Source organism: Callithrix jacchus, chromosome 3, assembly GCF_049354715.1.
Source record: "Callithrix jacchus isolate 240 chromosome 3, calJac240_pri, whole genome shotgun sequence".
Lineage (NCBI taxonomy): Eukaryota > Metazoa > Chordata > Mammalia > Primates > Cebidae > Callithrix > Callithrix jacchus.
The window spans coordinates 42,948,537-42,970,401 of record NC_133504.1 but is presented as its reverse complement, the minus strand read 5'-3'; the positions used below and the strand labels follow the sequence as shown (position 1 = coordinate 42,970,401).

The following is a 21,865-nucleotide window of genomic DNA, read 5'->3' as shown; positions in this document are numbered from 1 at the left end:
TGGTGTTCTCTTCCCTTACTTTCCCCTAAACAAATGGTGTTTCTCTGTGCTGAGCTTCCTGGAGCTGGTGGATGAGTGACACAAGCACTCCTGTGGCCACCACCACTGGGAGTGTGCTGGATCAGACCCAAAGCCAGCACAGCACTGGGTCTCACCCAACGCCCATGGTGATGACTGCCTGGCTACTGCTTATGCTCCCTCAAGGCCCCAGGGCTCTACAGTCAGCAGATGGCAAGGCCGGAAGGCTTGCATCCTTCTATTCAGGGTGGCAAGTTCCCCTGGGCCCTGGGCAGGTCCAGAGATCCCATCCAAGAGTCAGGGCCTGGAGTTGGAAACTTTAGTAATCTACCTGGTGCTCTATCCTAGTCTGGCTAAGCTGGCATTCAAGCCACAAGAAAAAGTCCTTCCAATTCTTCCCTCCCCTTTCCTCAAGCAAAGGACTCTATCCCCACGGCCATTATTGCCCCAGGCATATGGTGACTACTGCCTGGCTATTGCTCATGTTCACTCAAGGGCCAAGAGTTCTTTAGTTAGCTTGTGGTAAATGCTGCCAGACCTGAGTCTCTCCCTTCAGGGCAGAGTTCCCCTTTGGCTCAGGGCAGGTGCAGAAATGCTGTCCAAGAGCTAATGCCTAGAATTGGGGACCTCAGGAGCCTGGTTGGTGTTCTACCCCACTGTCACCAAGCTGGTACCCATGCTATAAGACAGAGTCCCCTTTAATCTTCCCTCTCCTCTTCTCGAGCAGAAGGAAGGAGTCTCTTTGGAGCTGTCAGCAGCTGTAACGGGGGTTGGAGGAGAGGAGCTGAAAGCACTCTTTTGGCCACCCTGGCTGGTGTTTCACTAGGTCATGTACACTCCAAGTCCATTCACTTGGAGCCCAGCACAGTACCAGGACTTGCCCAGGAGTTGCAGTCCTTGTGGTCTAGACTACTTTTCAAGTTTATTTAGAACCCTAGAGCATGGTAGCCTGTGGTGGCAAAGTTTTCTAGGACTCCAGTTCCAACTACTAGGGTAGATTATTATTATTTACCTCTGGCTATGGCTGGTCTAAATGTTGTCTCCATAGGCACTGGCTAGATTCTGTTCTGTGTTGCTTTCTGCTGTGACAGGGCAGCACTGAGTTACAATGCAGAGTCCCACAATCACTGTGCTCTCTCTCCCCCAGGCACACAGATTCTCTCTCTGCACCATGCAGCTGCTGCTGAGGATTGGGGAAGAGTGGTATAGGTGACTCAAGACTGTCTTTCCTACCCTCTTCAGTGTCTCTTTCAGTGATATGAAGTTAAAACCAGTTACTCTGATCACTCATCTGATTTTTGATCTTAAAAGGGTGCTTTTTTATGCAAATAGTTGTTCAATTTTGTATTCCCGTTGGGAGGATGATCACTAGAAGCTTCTATTTGGCCATCTTGCTCTGCCTCCAACCTCATGTATGTTTTAAACCTTTTGCCATGGATGTCTGCTTTTATTGTAAACAACTAGGACATTGGAAAAAAGAAAGTGCACTCTTACTTCAGCTTTAAAGAGAGTAAAACTTTAAAGTTTTAAATATGTTATTATCAGAGGTAGAAAGTTGAGGCTGAGGGATATCTGTACAAACAACAATTTAATTTTCAGGCTTAGCTAAAAAAACCTAAGAGGATAGAGATAAAATTTTGCATCTCCTACAGCTTCTTGTTAGAGACTAAAGACAGTTGGGTCTGTTACTAAACATATTTTCTGTCACATTGAAAAATTATACTATGAGAAGGCACGTGCTTCTAGAAATTGTAGTTCATAGATATGTCAATGTACAGAATGCTGCTGTGACAGTTCACAATTGTTTGCTTTCTAGCTTGCACTAGAAGTTAAAGTTACGAAGGATAAAGTAATCCCAGCACTGTGGGAAGCTGAGGCAGGAGGATTGATTAAGGCTAGAAGTTTGAGACTAGCTGGGGCAACATAGCATGACCCATCTATGGAAAAAAAATTAATATATGGTACTAGAAGTACCTGAAATAATAAGGGAAAAACACTCTAAAAAGAAGATGTGTTTTGGGTAAGAAAAGCCATAAAGTATGAGGGGATGTTTTGTTTTGTAAGGAAAAAATAAAATAATATTTGTCCTAAAGTAGAATGCCTGGTTATTAACACAATGAGAAAGAGAAAAAGTATAGGACAAAAACTGAATGGATATAAGAAAGTTGTAGAAGGTTGTGGGACAGGAATCCTGGGAAGGGAATTTTATATATGATCAAGCTAAGATTTGAAGATAATTATGTTTTTTTAATTGAGCATTAATATCAAAAACATACTGATACAGAACTAGAAATTTGTCCTCTATGTTAAAACAACAAGGTTTTCTTGGAGTATTGGTCTGCTCTTAATAAGAAATTGAAAGATTTTTCTTTACCTGCTAAGTAATTGGCCTAGGAAATGAAGATTCTGTGTTTTATTCAGATAGTTTATTGTGTTTCACATTGTCTTTATTAGATCTTTGACTGCTTCAGAGACCTAAGTTCACCTTATTAAAAGAGCAAGAGTTTCTAAATTAATGTGGCATTCTGTATTTGCCTTTGAAATCTTTTGGCAATCACTCTAGTAAAAAGAATAAATATTATTTCATAGGGACCTGTGATCCTGTTTCAATCAAATATTTTAAACTTTTTGATACTTTTGACTTCTTGAAATCAAATTCTAAATTAAAATCTTTTGACCTTGAACAAACTTTGGAAGCTTCTAGATGGGCTTCTGGAACATCTCAAAATAAATTGTTTTCTCTCCTGATAAAAAAGAGAGATGTTAAACTAATTAGGCTTATTTGATATGTTAAATTGCATGGGAAGCATTGCCAAATAAGAAGTGATGCTGAACTTTCTGTAAGTCATATTGTATGGGTATGTTATTAACATGTGTTTCAGAAATTATATTACATTCTTAGAAACCAGATAGTTGTGGCATAGCACTATCAGCCTAAATTCTAGTTATCATGAAATATTATATGTTAATACAATTTCCTTATCAATTACATTATTGTGAACTCTCATCATATCTTTAAGTCCATTTTAAGCCTTGTCATCTACATAGAGTTACTTGTTTTACTCTGGTACTTTCTGAATGCCATGAAAAATAATTATATAAAGTGTGTGGACCTATAAACAATCAAACAAAAACCCTGACGTGTTCTTTTAAAAGATTAATAGAAAGAACTCTGACAAATACAGGTTTCTGATAACTTTAAGATCATACTACTGGACTGGATAAGAAATTCCAGAACTCTAGTGAAGAAAGGATTGGTTCAGAAAACTGCCAACCCAACATTAAGCAGAATAAGAATTAACGAATACTAGGAAAAGGCTTTGGCAGATTTTCATGCTAAGCCAGACAGTACTGAAATTGTTAAGATATACAATCTGGAGAGAGAGATCCAAAATGGCCGATTAGCAGCAGCTCAGGATTGTAGCTCCCAGTGAAAGCACAGAGAGTGAGTGGACGCCACACTTCCAGACGAATTTTTGTTGCCCATGGACCAGGAGACTCCCAGTGGAGGAGCCCCATGGGTCGCCAGTGTGACTCTTTTGGACAGCATGGCTGTTTTGCCGGAGCCCTGGAGTGGCAGTTCTCAGTATGAAGTATACAGGACTGGGTGCCCTTTTAATTGGCGTTTGGAGCTCCGGGAAGGCAGAGTTGCCCATTCAGCTGACTGCAAAGGGGACTGAAGTGGGGAGCCAGACCAGGAGATTCCTGGGCAGAAAAGCACCATGAATCTCAATGCCACTGTTTCAGCTGGCACAGTGGGTCGCTGCAGGGGAAATTATACAGATTCTAGCGCCCTTTCAGTGGGCGACTGGAACACCTGGGAGAGAGTCGACCATTCAACTAAAAAAAAAAAAAAGAAGAGGCTCTGAGACAGGGAGCCAGGCAATCCGGCTCGACTGGTCCCACAACAACAACAACAACAACAACAACAACAACAAACAGCAGTTGGAAGCGCTGAGGATTGAGAGTTTCACAGCAAGCACAACTGAACCTGGGAAGGTCCAGCTTTGTGGGGGAGGGGCATCCGCCAAAGGAAAACTAAGAAACAGAAAAAAACTTCATCATCAACAAGCTGGACGTCCACTCAGAGACCCAATCTGAAAGTCAGCGATTACAAAGATAAATCCACAAAGATGGGAAGAAACCAAAACAAAAAGGCTGAAAACACCCGAAATCAGAGTGTATCTCCTCCTACAGGGGATCGCAGCTCCTCATCAGAAAGAGAACAAGGCCTGATGGAGAATGAGTGTGATGAATTGACAGAATCAGGCTTCAGAAGGTGGATAATAAGAAACTTCTGTGAGCTAAAAGAACATGTTTTACCCAATGCAAAGAAACTAAGAACCTTGAAAAAAGGATTGACAAAATGCTAATGAGAATAGATAATTTAGAGAGGAATATAAGTGAATTAATAGAGCTGAAAAACAATACGAGAACTTAGCGAAGTATGCACAAGTTTTAACAGTCGAATTGATCAAGCAGAAGAAACGATATCAGAGGTTGAAAACCAACTTAATGAAATAAAGTGAGAAGACAAGATTAGAGAAAAAAGGCTAAAAAGGAAGGAGGAAAGTCTCCAAGAAATATGGGACTATGTGAAAAGACCTAATCTACGTTTGATAGGTGTACCTGAATGTGATGAAGAGAATGAATCCAAGCTGGAAAATATTCTTCAGGATATTATCCAGGAAAACTTTCCCAACCTAGCAAGGCAGGACAATACTCAACTCCAGGTAATACAGAGAACACCACAAAGATACTCCTTAAGAAGAGCAACCCCGAGACACGTAGTCATTAGATTCACCAGGGTTGAAAGAAGGAGAAAATACTAAGGGCAGCCAGAGAGAAAGGTCAGGTTACCCATAAAGGAGCCTATCAGACTCACAGCATATCTCTCAGCAGAAACCCTACAAGCCAGAAGAGAGTGGGGGCCAATATTCAACACCCTTAAAGAAATTAACTTTCAACCTAGAATCTCATATCCATCCAAACTAAGCTTCATAAGTGAAGGAAAAATAAAATTTTTTGTGAACAAGCAAGTACTCAGAGATTTCCTCACCACCAGGCCTGCTTTATAAAAGCTTCTGGGGGAGCTGCTATGTACAAAACCCTAATCCAACCCTTGTGTCGAGGGCTGATTTTCAATAGATTACAAGAGCTTCTGAAAGAAGCACTACACTTAGAAAGGAACAACCAGTATCAGCCATTTCAAAAATATACCAAAAGCTAAAGAGCATCACCATAACGAAGAATTTACATCAATTAATGGGCAAAACAGTCAGCTAGCATTAAATGGCAGTATTAAATTCACTTATATCAATATTAATCCTAAATTTAAATGGACTAAATGCCCCAATCAAAAGACACAGACAGGCAAATTGGATAAAAAGCCAAAACCTATCGGAATGCTGCATCCAGACCCATCTCACATGCAAGGATACACAAAGACTCAAAACAAAGGGATGGAGGAAGATTTACCAACCAAATGGAGAGAGAAAAAAAAAAGCAGGAGTTGCAGTTCTTGTCTTTAATAAAATAGACTTTAAAGCAACAAAGACCAAAAGAGACAAAAAAGGACATTACATAATGTTAAAAGGATCAATGCAACAAGAAGAGCTAACAATCCTAAATATATACGCACCCAATACAGGAACATCCAGATACATAAGGCAAGTTCTTAATGACTTTCAAAGAGACTTAGACTCCCACATAATAATAGTGGGAGACTTTAACACTATGTTGTCAATATTAGATCAACAAGACAGAAAATTAACAAGGATATCCACCACTTGAACACAGACCTGGGACAAGTAAACTTAATAAACATTTACAGAACTCTCCACCCCAAATCCACAAAATATACATTTTTCTCAGTATCACGTCACACCTATTCTAAAATTGACCACATAATTGGAAGTAAATCACTCCTCAGCAATTGCATAGCATTTCACAGGTTTAAATGAAATACTGGTTGGCTGCTTGTTTGTTATTTTCCCCCCTTATTCCTTCCTGTCTCCATTGGTAAGCACAATTATTGGCATAAAAGAGGTTTACAATACCCATTTTTAGACTGCATTCTAACCTGGGCAATAGAGCAAGATTCCCATTCTCTCTCCCTCTTTCTCTTCTTTCTTTCTTTCATTTCTTCTTTCTTTCTTCTTTTCTTTCTCTTTCTTTTTTTCTCAAAAAAAAAGAAAAAAAGATATACAATCTGAAAGAATATTATAAGACTTGTCTGAATCAAATTATCTATGATAACCTGTTTAAATGAACAGCATCATGCACCTGAACTGGAGAAACAAAAGTGTTATTTAAGAGGATGTAAATTCAGTGTTAAATGTGGCCTCATGGATCAGACAGCTACCTGGTCCTTTCTGAGTCCATATAGCTTCCATTATTAAGAGTTCTATACTCCATGACTCATCACAGAATAGATAACATGAAATTATGAAAAAATACTGGTGTTATGAATATTCTAAAATTGCTAAATGGCTTATAATCAATATTTGGTTTGTCAAATTCACAATTTTTATAAGATAATGAAAACCTCGGTTGGTACATTTCTACCATCTATTGGACTATTTGAACATTTGCAGATGTATTTCATTCACTTGCCTCATTGGGAACCAAAATGTTCTTATAATAGTATGTATATTCCCTGGTTGGATAGAAGCTTTCCCATGCATGAAGGCCAATGTTGTGACAACAGCTAAAAGGTTAGTAGAAAACATGCTTTCTTAATGGGTGTTTCTGGAGAAATCTCCAGTGACAGAGGTGTGCATTTCACTTTATTAACTATAAAACAGTTAAATAAAGTATTGCAAGCACAATGGCATTAGTGTTGTCCCCATGATCTTAAATCTTCTGGGAAGGTCAAAGGGGCAAATGATAGTTTACAACTGAAATTGGCAGTTAGCTAGATGTATTGATTGCCTTGGCCAAAGGTATTACTATTGGCCTTGATGGCCATCAGATTTACTCTTACTGGATAACATAAATTAACCCTTTTTATGAAATAGTTACTGAAAGACCTATGCCCCTAATAATAAAACCTCATATAGCTCCTACTCTTATCAACTCTGACATGACTAATTATTGCAAGTCTTTAATGCATTATGCCAAAGTGTATTTTCACCAGGTAAAAAATAAGCCTTTCAGGATTCATCAAATGAGAATAACCAATCTGACATAGAATCCAAGGATTAGATCTTTTGGAAATGACATCAGAGAAAGACTATCCTTGAACTCTCTGGGAAGGGACTATATCATATTCTTCTCACATCCACACTATGGCAAAACTTCAGGGCCTTGATCTTGGGTCCACATCTCTCAATTCAAGAGCATCCCTTGAGATGCTTGAGAAACCTATTAGAGATCTGAAGGTAAAACTGACCAGGGGGTTTCTTCCCAGAGCAGATGACATCCTAGATGTAGATAGCTTTCTCAAGGTCATGAATTAGGATTTCTCTTCTGTCATAAAACCATTGTTCCTTTTCTCTTTTACCTTTTGCCATCTTTCTATTTATACATGGCAAGATAATGGCGTGATTAGGATTTCACAATTGATAGTTTCTGCAGGAAACTTAAGTGAATGCTGGATATGTCATGTTGAATGAAATACTTATATGTTTTAAAGATCTTCTAATTCACTCTATAACAAATTTTATTGATATTCTAAGTGTGACTGCTGGTTCAGATTGCACATCCGGTCTTTCTATAGGTTTAGGCTTTTTGAGTCACATATTCAGATTTCGTGTTTAAAGCGACAGTAGACAAAATGTATAGGAGAGGTTTTACAGTTAAATTATTCCAGAAACTGAATAAGAAAACCAACAGGGGAGATAATTAGATAGTTTATAAAATTCAGAACTGTAATTCTCTAATTGTTGGTAGTCTCCATTGATGATAATTAGTAGTGGAGTCTTGAATAAATACTACTACTGCTTCCCCATTGAAGACCCTTGTAGTACACAGTGTCCCACAGGGAACTGTCTGTTGTGCCCCTCCAGCATATATTTTTATCTGTGAAGGATTTAACTATCAATCATAGGCATAGGCAACTCCATGTCCCAGTTGGTAGGAAATTAGAGTGGATTAGGGATTCTAACAGTACCACTGTCACTGTTTCTTTTTATGCCATAGTGAAAATTAGGAGGTATAGAGCAATGTCAAATTTCCATAGCCAATTGGAAACTTGACATTGCTATGTACCTCTTAATTTGCACTATGGCATAAAAAGGAACTTTCCAGCAGGTGCGAATCCCTCTAAATGGGCATCTTTTATTCAAATGCTCCTTCCCTGGCTTGGAATAAATGTAAATTATGATGAGAAATCTGTTTCAAACAGTAGCTACTACAGCTAATTCTACTGCAAAGGCTATAAAAGTTGCCCAGTGAAGTTCTCTAAATTCTTTTGCTGAAGTTTCTTTAGATAACAGGATTGCCTTGAGCTATCAGTTGGTTCATAGTGTTGGGGGGGTGGTGATAGGGAACACTGTGTATAATAGCTAATACATCCTACTACACTTGCATAAAGGAATCTGTTATAAGAAGAATGATATAAAGGTGTAAAAGTTGGAAAGAAGAAAACCATCATGATGTCTTGATGATGATTGGGGATACAGAAAATAAAAAGAATCCACAAACTATTAGAATTACCAAGTTAATTTAGCAAGGTTGCTCAATGCATGGTCAGTATACAAAAATTCATTGAACGTCTACATATACATATATGCCATATTGTATTAGATTGTTTTGCATTGCTATAAGGGAATACCTGAGGCTGGGTAATTTATAAAGAAAAGAGGTTTATTTGGCTTATGGCTCTGCAGGCTGTACAACATAGCACTAGCATTGACTTGACCTTAGAAAGTTTTTACTCATGGTGGAAGAAGGGGGATCAGGCATGTCATATGGAGAGAGAGATAGAGATAGAGATAGATAGAGATAGAGATAGAGATAGAGATAGAGATAGAGATAGAGATAGAGATAGAGATAGAGAGAGAGAGAGAGAGAGAGAGAGAGAGAGAATGAGAGGGAGGGAGCAAGAGGTCCCAGAGTCTTTTTAAACAACCTGATCTCCTGTAAACTAACAGAGTGAGAACTAAGTTATTACCATGAAGAGTGCACCAAGCCATTCATGAGGGTTACACCCTCATGACCCAAACACTTCCCACCAGGTCCTACCTTCAACACTGGGGATCATATTTCAATGTGAGATTTGGAGAGGACAAACATCCAAACCATGTCACATATTAAATGTGTAAAACTATTTTAAATGTTTTAAAAGTAACAAATAGGAATAAAGCTCACAAAATATGCTCAAGAACTTTACACAAAAAAACATAAAATACTATTGTGATAAGTTAGAGAAGTCCTAAATAAATGGAGAGATCTGTTGTGCTCATGGATTGGAAGATTCAGTACTGTAATGATGTTAATAGTTCCCAAATTGTTGTGTAGATTCAATACATTGCCAATTAAAACCTCAACGGGCTTTGTTTTTTGAAACTGACAAGCTGATTCTGCCATTTATAATATTCAAAGGAGCAGGAATAACCAAGACACATTTGAAGAACAAGGAGGAAGAAGAATATATTTGAAGAAGAATAAGAAACTCTATTAAATGTTTATCCCTTAGATATTGATATATACATTTGAAATACATCTATTGCCTATATATCGAGATATATTATACATTCAATATGGTTTGTTGCTGATATAGGGATAGATAAATAAAATAAACATTTGATCAGAATAAAGCACTGAAACAAGATCCACCCCTATATGGACATGTGGCTATTGACAAAGAAAATATTGTTGATTATTGCCCCAAGATGATCTTTAAAGGATAGCTTAATTGAACATCCATCTTAGAGAAAAGTGAATCCTTCTGCTACCTCAAATATCAACCACAGGTAGATTATAGATCTAAAAGTGAAAGGCAAAGCAATAAAGATTTTAGAAAATAACAAAGAGAACATATTTAAGAAAATATAGGATATATTTTAAAAATAGTTCACAAAACTATTAAAAATATATATAATATAAGAACATCTGTTCATCAAAAGCACTATAGTTTGAATAGTGGTTTCTCCTCCAAAATTCATATTGAAACTTAATCCCCATTGTAACAGTGCTAATCCTAAAACTAAGTATTAAGATGTGTGACCTTTGGGAAGTGCCTAAGTCATGAGGGCTCTTTCCTCATGTACAGGATCAGCATCCTTATAAAAGGGCTTGAGATTGAAGGTAGTGCCCCCTTGCCTTCATGTGAGGACACAGTAACAAGGTACCATCTTGGAAGGAGAGAGAAGCCCTCACCAGACACCGTGCAGGTGCCTTCGTCTTAGACTTCCAGCCTCCAGAGCTATAAGAAATAAATTTCTGTTCTTTATCAATTACCTGGTCTCTGATATTTTGTTACAGAAGCACTAATAGACTAAGACAAAAAGATGCCATTATGAAAGTGAAAAGGCAACCAGAGAGTGGCAGAAGCTTTTGGAGATGATGGATATGTTTATTTCCTGGATTGTGATGATGACACCATGAGTGTATACACATATATGTATATATAATGTATACAAATTGTGTACATTGATTATATACAGTTTTTTTTGTACACCAATTATACCTTAATAAAGCTAAGAAAAAAAATAAATACAGAATAAATATGCATGGTATGACCTACTTATTTATTTATTTTTTAAAAATTTTTATTGGATTTTAGGTTTTGGGGTACATGAGCAGAGCATGTAAGACAGTTGCGTAGGAACATACATGGCAGTGTGCTTTTCTTTCCTTCTCCCCTTCACCCACATTTGGCATTTCTCCCCAGGCTATCCCTCCCCACCTCCCCTTTTCCCCCCCTTTTCCCCCCCAATAGACCCCAGTGTTTAGTACTCCCCTTTCTGTGTCCATGTGTTCTCATTTCTCATCACCCACCTATGAGTGAGAATATGCGGTGTTTCATTTTCTGTTCTTGTGTCAGTTTGCTGAGGATGACGTTCTCCAGATTCATCCATGTCCCTACAAACGACACAAACTCATCATTTCTGATTGCTGCATAATATTCCATGGTGTATATGTGCCACATTTTTCCAATCCAGTCTATTATCAATGGGCATTTGGGTTGATTCCAGGTCTTTGCTATTGTAAACAGTGCTGCAATGAACATTCGTGTACATGTGTCCTTATAGTAGAACGATTTATAGTCTTTTGGATATATACCCAGTAATGGGATTGCTGGGTCAAATGGAATTTCTATTTCTAAGGCCTTGAGGAATCGCCACACTGTCTTCCACAATGGTTGAACTAATTTACACTCCCACCAACAGTGTAAAAGTGTTCCTTTTTCTGCACATCCTCTCCAGCATCTGTTGTCTCCAGATTTTTTAATGATCGCCATTCTAACTGGCGTGAGATGGTATCTCAATGTGGTTTTGATTTGCATCTCTCTGATGACCAGTGACGATGAGCATTTTTTCATATGATTGTTGGCCTCATATATGTCTTCTTTCATAAAGTGTCTGTTCATATCCTTTGCCCACTTTTGAATGGGCTTGTTTGTTTTTTTCCTGTAAATCTGTTTGAGTTCTTTGTAAATTCTGGATATCAGCCCTTTGTCAGATGGGTAAACTGCAAAAATTTTTTCCCATTCTGTTGGTTGCCAATCCACTCTAGTGACTGTTTCTTTTGCCGTGCAGAAGCTGTGGAGTTTCATTAGGTCCCATTTGTCTATTTTGGCTTTTGTTGCCAATGCTTTTGGTGTTTTGTTCATGAAGTCCTTGCCTACTCCTATGTCCTGGATAGTTTTGCCTAGATTTCCTTCTAGGGTTTTTATGGTGCCAGGTCTTATGTTTAAGTCTTTAATCCATCTGGAGTTAATTTTAGTGTAAGGTGTCAGGAAGGGGTCCAGTTTCTGCTTTCTGCACATGGCTAGCCAGTTTTCCCAACACCATTTGTTAAACAGGGAATCCTTTCCTCCTTGCTTGTTTTTGTCAGGTTTATCAAAGATTGTATAGTTGTAGATATGTTGTGTTGCCTCCGGTGCCTCTGTTTTGTTCCATTGGTCTATATCTCTGTTTTGGTACCAGTACCATGCTGTTTTGATGACTGTAGCCTTGTAGTATAGTTTGAAATCCGGTAGTGTGATGCCCCCCGCTGTGTTCTTTTTGCTTAGAACTGACTTGGCTATGCGGGCTCTCTTTTGGTTCCATATGAAGTTCATGGTGGTTTTTTCCAGTTCTGTGAAGAAAGTCAACGGTAGCTTGATGGGGATAGCGTTGATTCTGTAAATTACTTTGGGCAGTATAGCCATTTTCATGATATTAATTCTTCCTAACCATGAACATGGAATGTTTCTCCATCTGTTTGTGTCCTCTCTGATTTCGTTGAGCAGTGTTTTGTAGTTTTCCCTGAAGAGGTCCCTTACGTTCCTTGTGAGTTGTATTCCTAGGTATTTTATTCTTTTTGTAGCAATTGTGAATGGCAGTTCGTTCCTGATTTGGCTTTCTTTAAGTCTGTTATTGGTGTAGACGAATTCTTGTGATTTTTGCACATTGATTTTATATCCCGAGACTTTGCGGAAGTTGCTTATCAGTTTCAGGAGTTTTTGGGCTGAGGTGATGGGGTCTTCTAGGTATACTATCATGTCGTCTGCAAATAGAGACAATTGGCTTCCACCTTTCCTATTTGAATACCCTTTATTTCTTTTTCTTGCCTGATTGCTCTGGCTAGAACTTCCAGAACTATATTGAATAGGAGTGGTGAAAGAGGGCATCCTTGTCTAGTGCCAGATTTCAAGGGGAATGCTTCCAGTTTTTGCCCATTCAGTATGATATTGGCTGTTGGTTTGTCATAAATAGCTTTTATTACTTTGAGATACGTTCCATTGATACCGAGTTTATTGAGGGTTTTTAGCATAAAGGGCTGTTGAATTTTGTCAAATGCCTTCTCTGCGTCAGTTGAGATAATCATGTGGTTTTTGTTTTTGGTTCTGTTTATGTGGTGAATTACGTTTATAGACTTGCGTATGTTGAACCAGCCTTGCATCCCTGGGATGAATCCTACTTGATCATGGTGAATAAGTTTTTTGATTTGCTGTTGCATTCGGCTTGCCAATATTTTATTGAAGATTTTTGCATCTATGTTCATCATGGATATTGGCCTGAAGTTTTCTTTTCTTGTTGGATCTCTGCCGGGTTTTGGTATCAGGGTGATGTTGGTCTCGTAAAATGATTTGGGAAGTATTCCCTCTTTTTGGATTGTTTGAAATAGTTTTAGAAGGAATGTTACCAGCTCCTCTTTGTGTGTCTGGTAGAATTCAGCTGTGAACCCGTCTGGACCTGGGCTTTTTTTGTGTGGTAGGCTCTTAATTGCTGCCTCGACTTCTGACCTTGTTATTGGTCTATTCATAGTTTCAGCTTCCTCCTGGTTTAGGCTTGGGAGGACACAGGAGTCCAGGAATTTATCCATTTCTTCCAGGTTTACTAGTTTATGTGCATAGAGTTGTTTGTAATATTCTCTGATGATGGTTTGAATTTCTGTGGAATCTGTGGTGATTTCCCCTTTATCATTTTTTATTGCATCTATTTGGTTGTTCTTTCTTTTATTTTTAATCAATCTGGCTAATGGTCTGTCTATTTTGTTGATCTTTTCAAAAAACCAGCTCTTGGATTTATTGATTTTTTGAAGGGTTTTTCGTATCTCAATCTCCTTCAGTTCAGCTCTGATCTTAGTTATTTATTGTCTTCTGCTGGGTTTTGAGTTTTTTTGATCTTGCTCCTCTAGCTCTTTCAATTTTGACGATAGGGTGTCAATTTTGGATCTCTCCATTCTCCTCATATGGGCACTTATTGCTATATACTTTCCTCTAGAGACTGCTGTAAATGTGTCCCAGAGGTTCTGGCATGTTGTGTCTTCGTTCTCATTGGTTTCGAAGAACTTCTTTATTTCTGACTTCATTTCATTATTTACCCAGTCAACATTCAAGAGCCAGTTGTTCAGTTTCCATGAAGCTGTGCGGTTCTGGGTTGGTTTCTGTATTCTGAGTTCTAACTTGATTGCACTATGGTCTGAGAGGCTGTTTGTTATGATTTCAGTTGTTTTGCATTTGTTGAGCAGTGCTTTACTTCCAATTATGTGGTCAATTTTTGAGTAGGTGTGATGTGGTGCTGAGAAGAATGTATATTCTGTGGATTTGGGGTGGAGAGTTCTGTAAATGTCTATCAGGTTTGCTTGCTCCAGGTCTGAGTTCAAGCCCTGGATATCCTTGTTGATTTTCTGTCTGGTTGATCTGTCTAATATTGACAGTGGAGTGTTAAAGTCTCCCACTATTATTGTGTGGGAGTCTAAGTCTCTTTGTAAGTCATTAAGAACCTGCCTTATGTATCTGGGTGCTCCTGCATTGGGTCCATATATGTTTAGGATCATTAGCTCTTCTTGTTTTATCGATCCTTTTACCAGTATGTAATGGCCTTCTTTGTCTCTTTTGATCTTTGTTGCTTTAAAGTCTATTTTATCAGAGATGAGAATTGCAACTCCTGCTTTTTTTTGCTCTCCATTTGCTTGGTAAATCTTCCTCCATCCCTTTATTTTGAGCCTTTGTGTATCCTTGCATGTGAGATGGGTTTCCTGGATACAGCACACTGATGGGTTTTGGATTTTTATCCAATTTGCCAGTCTGTGTCTTTTGATTGGTGCATTTAGTCCATTTACATTTAGGGTTAATATTGTTATGTGTGAATTTGATACTGCCATTTTGATGCTAAGTGGCTGTTTTGCCTGTTAGTTGTTGTAGATTCTTCATTATGTTGATGCTCTTTAACTTTTAGTGTGATTTTGGAATGGCTGGTACTGGTTGTTCCTTTCTATGTGTAGTGCCTCTTTTAGGAGCTCTTGTAAAGCAGGCCTGGTGGGGACAAAATCTCTGAGTACTTGCTTGTTCGCAAAGGATTTTATTTTTCCTTCACTTCTGAAGCTCAGTTTGGCTGGATATGAAATTCTGGGTTGAAAGTTCTTTTCTTTAAGAATGTTGAATATTGGCCCCCACTCTCTTCTGGCTTGTAGTATTTCTGCCGAGAGATCTGCTGTGAGTCTGATGGGCTTCCCTTTGTGGGTGACCCGACCTTTCTCTCTGGCTGCCCTTAGTATTTTCTCCTTTATTTCAACCTTGTTGAATCTGACGATTATGTGCCTTGGGGTTGCTCTTCTTGCAGAATATCTTTGTGGTGTTCTCTGTATTTCCTGCAATTGAGTGTTGGCCTGTCTTGCTAGGTGGGGGAAGTTTTCCTGGATGATGTCCTGAAGAGTATTTTCCAGCTTGGATTCATTCTCTTCGTCCCCTTCTGGTACACCTATCAAACGTAGATTAGGTCTTTTCACATAGTCCCACATTTCTTGGAGACTTTGTTCATTCCTTTTTGTGCTTTTTTCTCTAATCTTGGTTTCTCGTTTTATTTCATTGAGTTGGTCTTCGACTTCAGATATTCTTTCTTCTGCTTGGTCAGTTCGGCTATTGAAACTTCGCAAAGTTCTCGTATTGTGTTTTTCAGGTCCTTTATTTCATTCATATTCCTCTCTAAGTTATCCATTCTAGTTATCATTTCCTCATATCTTTTTTTAAGTTCCTTAGTTTCTTTGCATTGATTTAATACATGTTCTTTTAGCTCACAAAAGTTTCTCATTATCCACCTTCTGAAGTCTAATTCCGTCATTTCGTCACAGTCATTCTCCGTCCAGCTTTGCTCCCTTGCTGGTGAGGAGTTTTGGTCCTTTCTAGGAGGCGAGGTGTTCTGGTTTCGGGTGTTTTCCTCCTTTTTTTGCTGGTTTCTTCCCATCTTTGTGGGTTTATCCGCTTGTCGTCTGCGTAGTTGCTGACTTTTCGATTGGGTCTCTGAGTGGACACCCAGATTGTTGATGATGAAGTATTTCTGTTACTTGGTTTTCCTTCTACCAGCCTAGCCCCTTCGCTGTATGACTGCTGAGGTCCACTCCAGGCCCTGCTTGTCTGGGGTGCACCTCTAGCAGCTGTGGCACAGTGAGGGATGCTACCCGTTTCTTTTTCTGCTATCTTTGTCCCAGGATGATGCCTGCCAAATGTCAGTCTTGGATATAGAGGGGTCAGGGAGCTGCTTGAGGAGACAGTCTGTACTTTTTTGGAGCTCAATTGCTGAGCTATGAGCTCTGTTGTTCATTCAGGGCTGTTAGGCTGCTATGTTTGATTCTGCTGCAACAGAGCTCATTAAAAAAAACCCTTTTTTTCTCAAATGCTCTGTGTTGGGGGGTTCGGGCTTTATTTTTCGATGTCCGATGAGGTGTCCTGCCCAGCTAGAAGGCAGACTAGCCACTGTTTGGCTGCCGAGGCTCCGCCCTGCTGTTGTGTGATTCGCCCTGTTCCTGCAGGCTCTGCTGTGGTCTCCACCACGCCCTGCGGCGGAGTCTCTTCGTTGTAGCGTGTTGCCTCAGCAACGGCAGGCTGCGTCAGCAGTGGGCGTGTATCTCAGTAGGGATGGGTTGCCTCGGCAACGGCTGGCTGCGTCAGCAGTGGTCGTGTATCTCAGTTGGGGCAGGTTGCCTTGGTAGTGGTGGACGCCCCTCCCCCACAGAGCGTCTCGGACCATCTGCTCGGGATAGTTTGAAATCGCAGTTTTGTTCGTCCCACTGGGTGTCCCAAGTGATCTGTCCCTGCAATCCCCTGGGCTGGCCTACTGTCCAAGTCTCGTTCAGTCTCAAGTCCAGCCCTCTCAAGTCTCAGGTTGCCGGTTCAACAGGGCACCCGGACATGCGCGCCCTGTGGGGTTTGCTGGGTAGGGCCGGCCACCGCCGCCCCGGCTGCCGGCTTCGCCAGGCAGACCTACTGCCTGGCGTCCCGTGTCTTTTTTATACTTGGGAGTTTCCCCGTTCTGTGGGCAACAAAGATCAGTCTGGAAATGCAGCTTGGACTCACCGTTTGTGGATTCAACGAGAGCTCCAATCCTGGGTTGTTCTCACAGCGCCATCTTGAGTCCTCCCCGACCTACTTATTTTTTTAAAAAAAGAGGAGGGAATGCAAAGCAGTGGTTTCAGTGTGAACATAAAAATTCTGGCCCCCGGTGGCTCAAGCCTGTAATCCCAGCACTTTGGGAGGCCGAGACGGGTGGATCATGAGGTCGAGAGATCGAGACCATCCTGGTCAACATGGTGAAACCCTGTCTCTACTAAAAATACAAAAAATTAGCTGGGCATGGTGGTATGTGCCTGTAATCCAAGCTACTTGGGAGGCTGAGGCAGGAGAATTGCCTGAACCCAGGAGGCGGAGGTTGCAGTGAGCCGAGATCGCGCCATTGCACTCCAGCCTGGGTAACAAGAGTGAAACTCCGTCTAAAAATAAAAAATAAAAAAATCCTGGCCCCAACAGCATTTAGATTCCCAAACCAACCATCCTTATGTTTTAATTCTCTGTGACCATAAATTGCATGGGTCAGGCCTTTATAATCTCTCAGATTTTGTGAATGTGGGGAATTAGTTTTACCCATAAAAAGTTTTGTTCTTGGGGATAAATATTCTTTTAAAATTTTTGTAGTTAGTACACTGTGAAAATAGAGACAAAGGCATACAAATGCAAGGAAAGGGGTAGCTGAATAGAGCTAAGGAATGATATAGGGCCCAGAAGGTGGGCAGAGAGAAAGTTGTTGGATTTATGGTTACAAGTAAACCAGCCGTTGTGGTGCAGATAGTTTTATTTCCCACACATTCATCTGAATGGCCCATCCAGACTTAAACACTGTTTTCTCCATTTACTTCTAGGCCGGAAGATAGGGTTCTGATGGTGTGAGTCTGCTTCAACCCAGCAAACCACCTTGGTCTGCCTGGAGTTTCCAACACCCCTCCTGCCTACTAGTGATAGGTCCCAGGCAGGTCGATGCACATACAACTTTTTTCTTTTGGTGCCAAAGCATGCTGCTCCTGGAGTTTCATTTAGTAAGTGAGAGCTATGATTTGGTTCTGTGAGCTCTCTTTGAATCATGGGGGTCACTGAAGCAGAGAAAAGAAATGCTTAAATGTTAAGAAAGTTTGAAGTGCAGAAAAAGGTGATTGTAAATCCATATGGTTAAGCCTAACCCATTTCTTAAAAGGCTTGATTGCTCATTCCTCGATTCATTGATTCATTCATTCTTATTCATACTCAATACTTGTTTATTGAGTGTATTTCCAGATGGTTGTGATTTTAAGTACTGCACAGTGGTTGTATATCTGTGTTAGTGTTGCTGAATGTATCCGGGAACTCATTTTTTAGCCCCATTCATACGTTCCATTCATCTGTTATTCTCTCTCTCATCTCTTATTCTCTCTCTCTCTCTCTCTCTCTGTGTCTCTCTCTCTCCCTCTGTGTGTGTGTTATGCCTAGAAAATATTTCTCAAAAATTAGAATTATGATATGCTGTCAAACACAATGACTTATTTGAACCTCTTTTATCTGTAGATTGAATCACCGGACAATGCCACATACTTTGTGGATGGTATGGGCCTTGGGGGCCATCATCAGCCTCTCCAAGGAAGAATCCTCCGATCAGGCATCTCTGTCTTGTGACCACAATGGTATCTGCAAGGGCAGCTCAGGATCTTTAAACTCAATTCCCTCAGGGCTCACAGCAGCTGTAAAAAGCCTTGACCTGTCTAACAACAGGATCACCTACATTAGCAACAGTGACCTACAGAAGTGTGTGAACCTTCAGACTCTGGTGCTAACATCCAATGGAATTAACAGAATAGAGGAAGATTCATTTTCTTCCCTTGGCAGTCTTGAACATTTAGACTTATCCTATAATTACTTATCTAATTTATCATCCTCCTGGTTCAAGCCCCTTTCTTCTTTGACATCCTTAAACTTACTGGAAAATCCTTACAAAATCCTTGGGGAAACATCTCTTTTTTCTCATCTCACAAAATTGCGAATTCTGAGAGTAGGAAATACGGACACCTTCACTAAGATTCAAAGAAAAGATTTTGCTGGACTTACCTTCCTTGAGGAACTTGAGATTGATGCTTCAAATCTACAGAGTTATGACCCAAAAAGTTTGAAGTCAATTCAGAATATAAGTCATCTGGTCCTTCATATGAAGCAGAATATTTTACTGCTGGAGATTTTTGTAGATATTACAAGTTCCGTGGAATATTTGGAACTGCAAGATACTGATTTGGACACTTACCATTTTTCAGAACCATCCACTGGTGAAACAAATTCATTGATTAAAAAGTTTACATTTAGAAATGTGAAAATCACCGATGAAAGTTTGTTTCAGGTCCTGAAACTTTTGAATCAGATTTCTGGGCTGTTAGAATTAGAGTTTGATGACTGTACCCTTAATGGAGTTGGTGATTTTAGAGCACCTGATAATGACAGAGCTATAGATCCAGGTAAAGTGGAGACGTTCACAGTCCGGAGGTTGCATATTCCACAGTTTTACCTATTTTATGATCTGAGTACTTTATATTCACTCACAGAAAGAATTAAAAGAATCACAGTAGAAAACAGTAAAGTTTTTCTGGTTCCTTGTTCACTTTCACAACATTTAAAATCATTAGAATACTTGGATCTCAGTGAAAATTTGATGGTTGAAGAACAGTTGAAAAATTCAGCCTGTGAGGATGCCTGGCCCTCTCTACAAACTTTAATTTTAAGGCAAAATCACTTGGCATCATTGGAAGAGACTGGAAAGACTTTGCTTACTCTGAAAAACTTGACCAACCTTGATGTCAGTAAGAATAGTTTTCGTTCTATGCCTGAAACTTGTCAGTGGCCAGAAAAGATGAAATATTTGAACTTATCCAGCACACGAATACATAGCGTAACAGGCTGCATTCCCAAGACGCTGGAAATTTTAGATGTTAGCAACAACAATCTCAATTTATTTTCTTTGCATTTGCCGCAACTCAAAGAACTTTATATTTCCAGAAATAAGTTGGCGACTCTACCAGATGCCTCCCTCTTACCTGTGTTACTAGTGTTGAAAATCAGTAGGAATACAATAAATATGTTTTCCAAGGAGCAAATTGACTCTTTTCTCACACTGAAGACTTTGGAAGCTGGTGGCAATAATTTCATTTGCTCCTGCGAATTCCTCTCCTTCACTCAGAAGCAGCAAGCATTGGGCAAAGTTCTGATCGATTGGCCAGAAAACTACCTGTGTGACTCTCCATCCCACGTGCGTGGCCAACGGGTTCAGGATGTCCACCTCTCGGTGTCAGAATGCCACAGGGTGGCACTAGTGTCTGTTATGTGCTGCGCCCTGTTCCTGCTGGTCCTGCTCACGGTGGTTCTGTGCCACCGTTTCCATGGCCTGTGGTACATGAAAATGATGTGGGCCTGGCTCCGTGCCAAAAGAAAGCCCAGGAAAGCTCCCAGCAGGGACATCTGCTATGATGCATTTGTTTCTTACAGTGAGCAGGATGCCTACTGGGTGGAGAACCTTATGGTCCAGGAGCTGGAGAACTTCAATCCCCCCTTCAAGTTGTGTCTTCATAAGCGGGACTTCATTCCTGGCAAGTGGATCATTGACAATATCATCGACTCCATTGAAAAGAGCCACAAAACTGTCTTTGTACTTTCTGAAAACTTTGTGAAGAGTGAGTGGTGCAAGTATGAACTGGACTTCTCCCATTTCCGTCTTTTTGATGAGAACAATGATGCTGCCATTCTCATTCTTCTGGAGCCCATTGAGAAAAAAGCCATTCCCCAGCGCTTCTGCAAGCTACGGAAGATAATGAACACCAAGACTTACCTCGAGTGGCCCACAGACGAGGCCCAGCAGGAAGTGTTTTGGGTAAATCTGAGAGCTGCAATAAAGTCCTAGGTTCCTACATTTAAGGCCAGTCTTTGTCTAGTTGGAGTCTTTATACCACTAGCTGCAATTAAGTTATTCAGACATAATTATATAAAAACTACATGGATGAAGCTGGAAATCGTTATTCTCAGCAAACTAACACAAGAACAGAAAACCAAACGCCACATGTTCAACTCGTAAGTGGGAGTTGAACAATGAGAACACAGACACAGGGAGGTGAACATCACATACACAGGGGCCTGTCAGGGAGTGGGAGGCTAGGGGAGGGATAGCATTAGGAGAGATACTTAATGTAGTTAATGGGGTGATGGATGCAGCAAACCACCATGGCACATGTATGTGTAACAAACCTGCACATTCTGCACATGTACCCCAGAACTTAAAGTATAGTAATAATTAAAAAAAAATACATGGACGTACTGTCATTTGAGGACTTGCTTACTAAAACTACAAAACTTCAAATTTTGTCTGTTTTATAAAAACATGCCAGAATTAAAAATTGGTTTTTGGGTTTTCTTCTATGTGATCCTCATGGATATCAAAATTCATAGATGCTCAAGTCCCTCAAGAGTGGCATAATATTTGCATATAACCTATGTACATCCTCCTGTATACTTTAAATCATCTCTAGATTACTTGTGACACCTAATACAATGTAAATACTATGTAAATAGTTGTTGTACTGTCTTTTTATTTGTATTGTTTTGATTGTAGTATTATTATTTTTTATTTAAAAAAATTTTTAAATATACTTTTGATCCGTAGTTGGTTGACTTCGTGGATGTGGAACCCACAGACATAGAGGGCCAACTGTAATGGTAGAAATTGGCTTAGTTCATTAGGAAATAGCACAGATGAACTTAAGATTCTCAATCACTGTGTTATTTGTTCTTTCTGCTAAGAGACTCCTCTGTGGCCGCAGAGGGCATTCTCTGTCCCACCTAGCTGTCACTTCTCTGTGCAACTGTGCTCAAGGGCAACAAGGCAAAGTATTTGGGGCACTCCCCCAAACTTGTTGCTAT

At 39.9% G+C, this 21,865-nt stretch overlaps 1 protein-coding gene across 1 annotated transcript in view; it reads left to right on the top strand.

Annotated features, from left to right (window-relative positions):
* TLR2 (toll like receptor 2) overlaps positions 1-21,514 on the top strand; it is a 30,990-nt gene extending 9,476 nt beyond the window's left edge. Inside the window, exon 2 of the mRNA XM_035292836.3 lies at positions 18,482-21,514. Within this exon, the coding sequence (XP_035148727.1) occupies positions 18,498-20,852 (2,355 nt within the window). The 5' untranslated portion in view covers positions 18,482-18,497 and the 3' untranslated portion in view covers positions 20,853-21,514. The remainder of the gene's footprint in view (positions 1-18,481) is intronic.
* Positions 21,515-21,865: the final 351 nt, after the last annotated feature.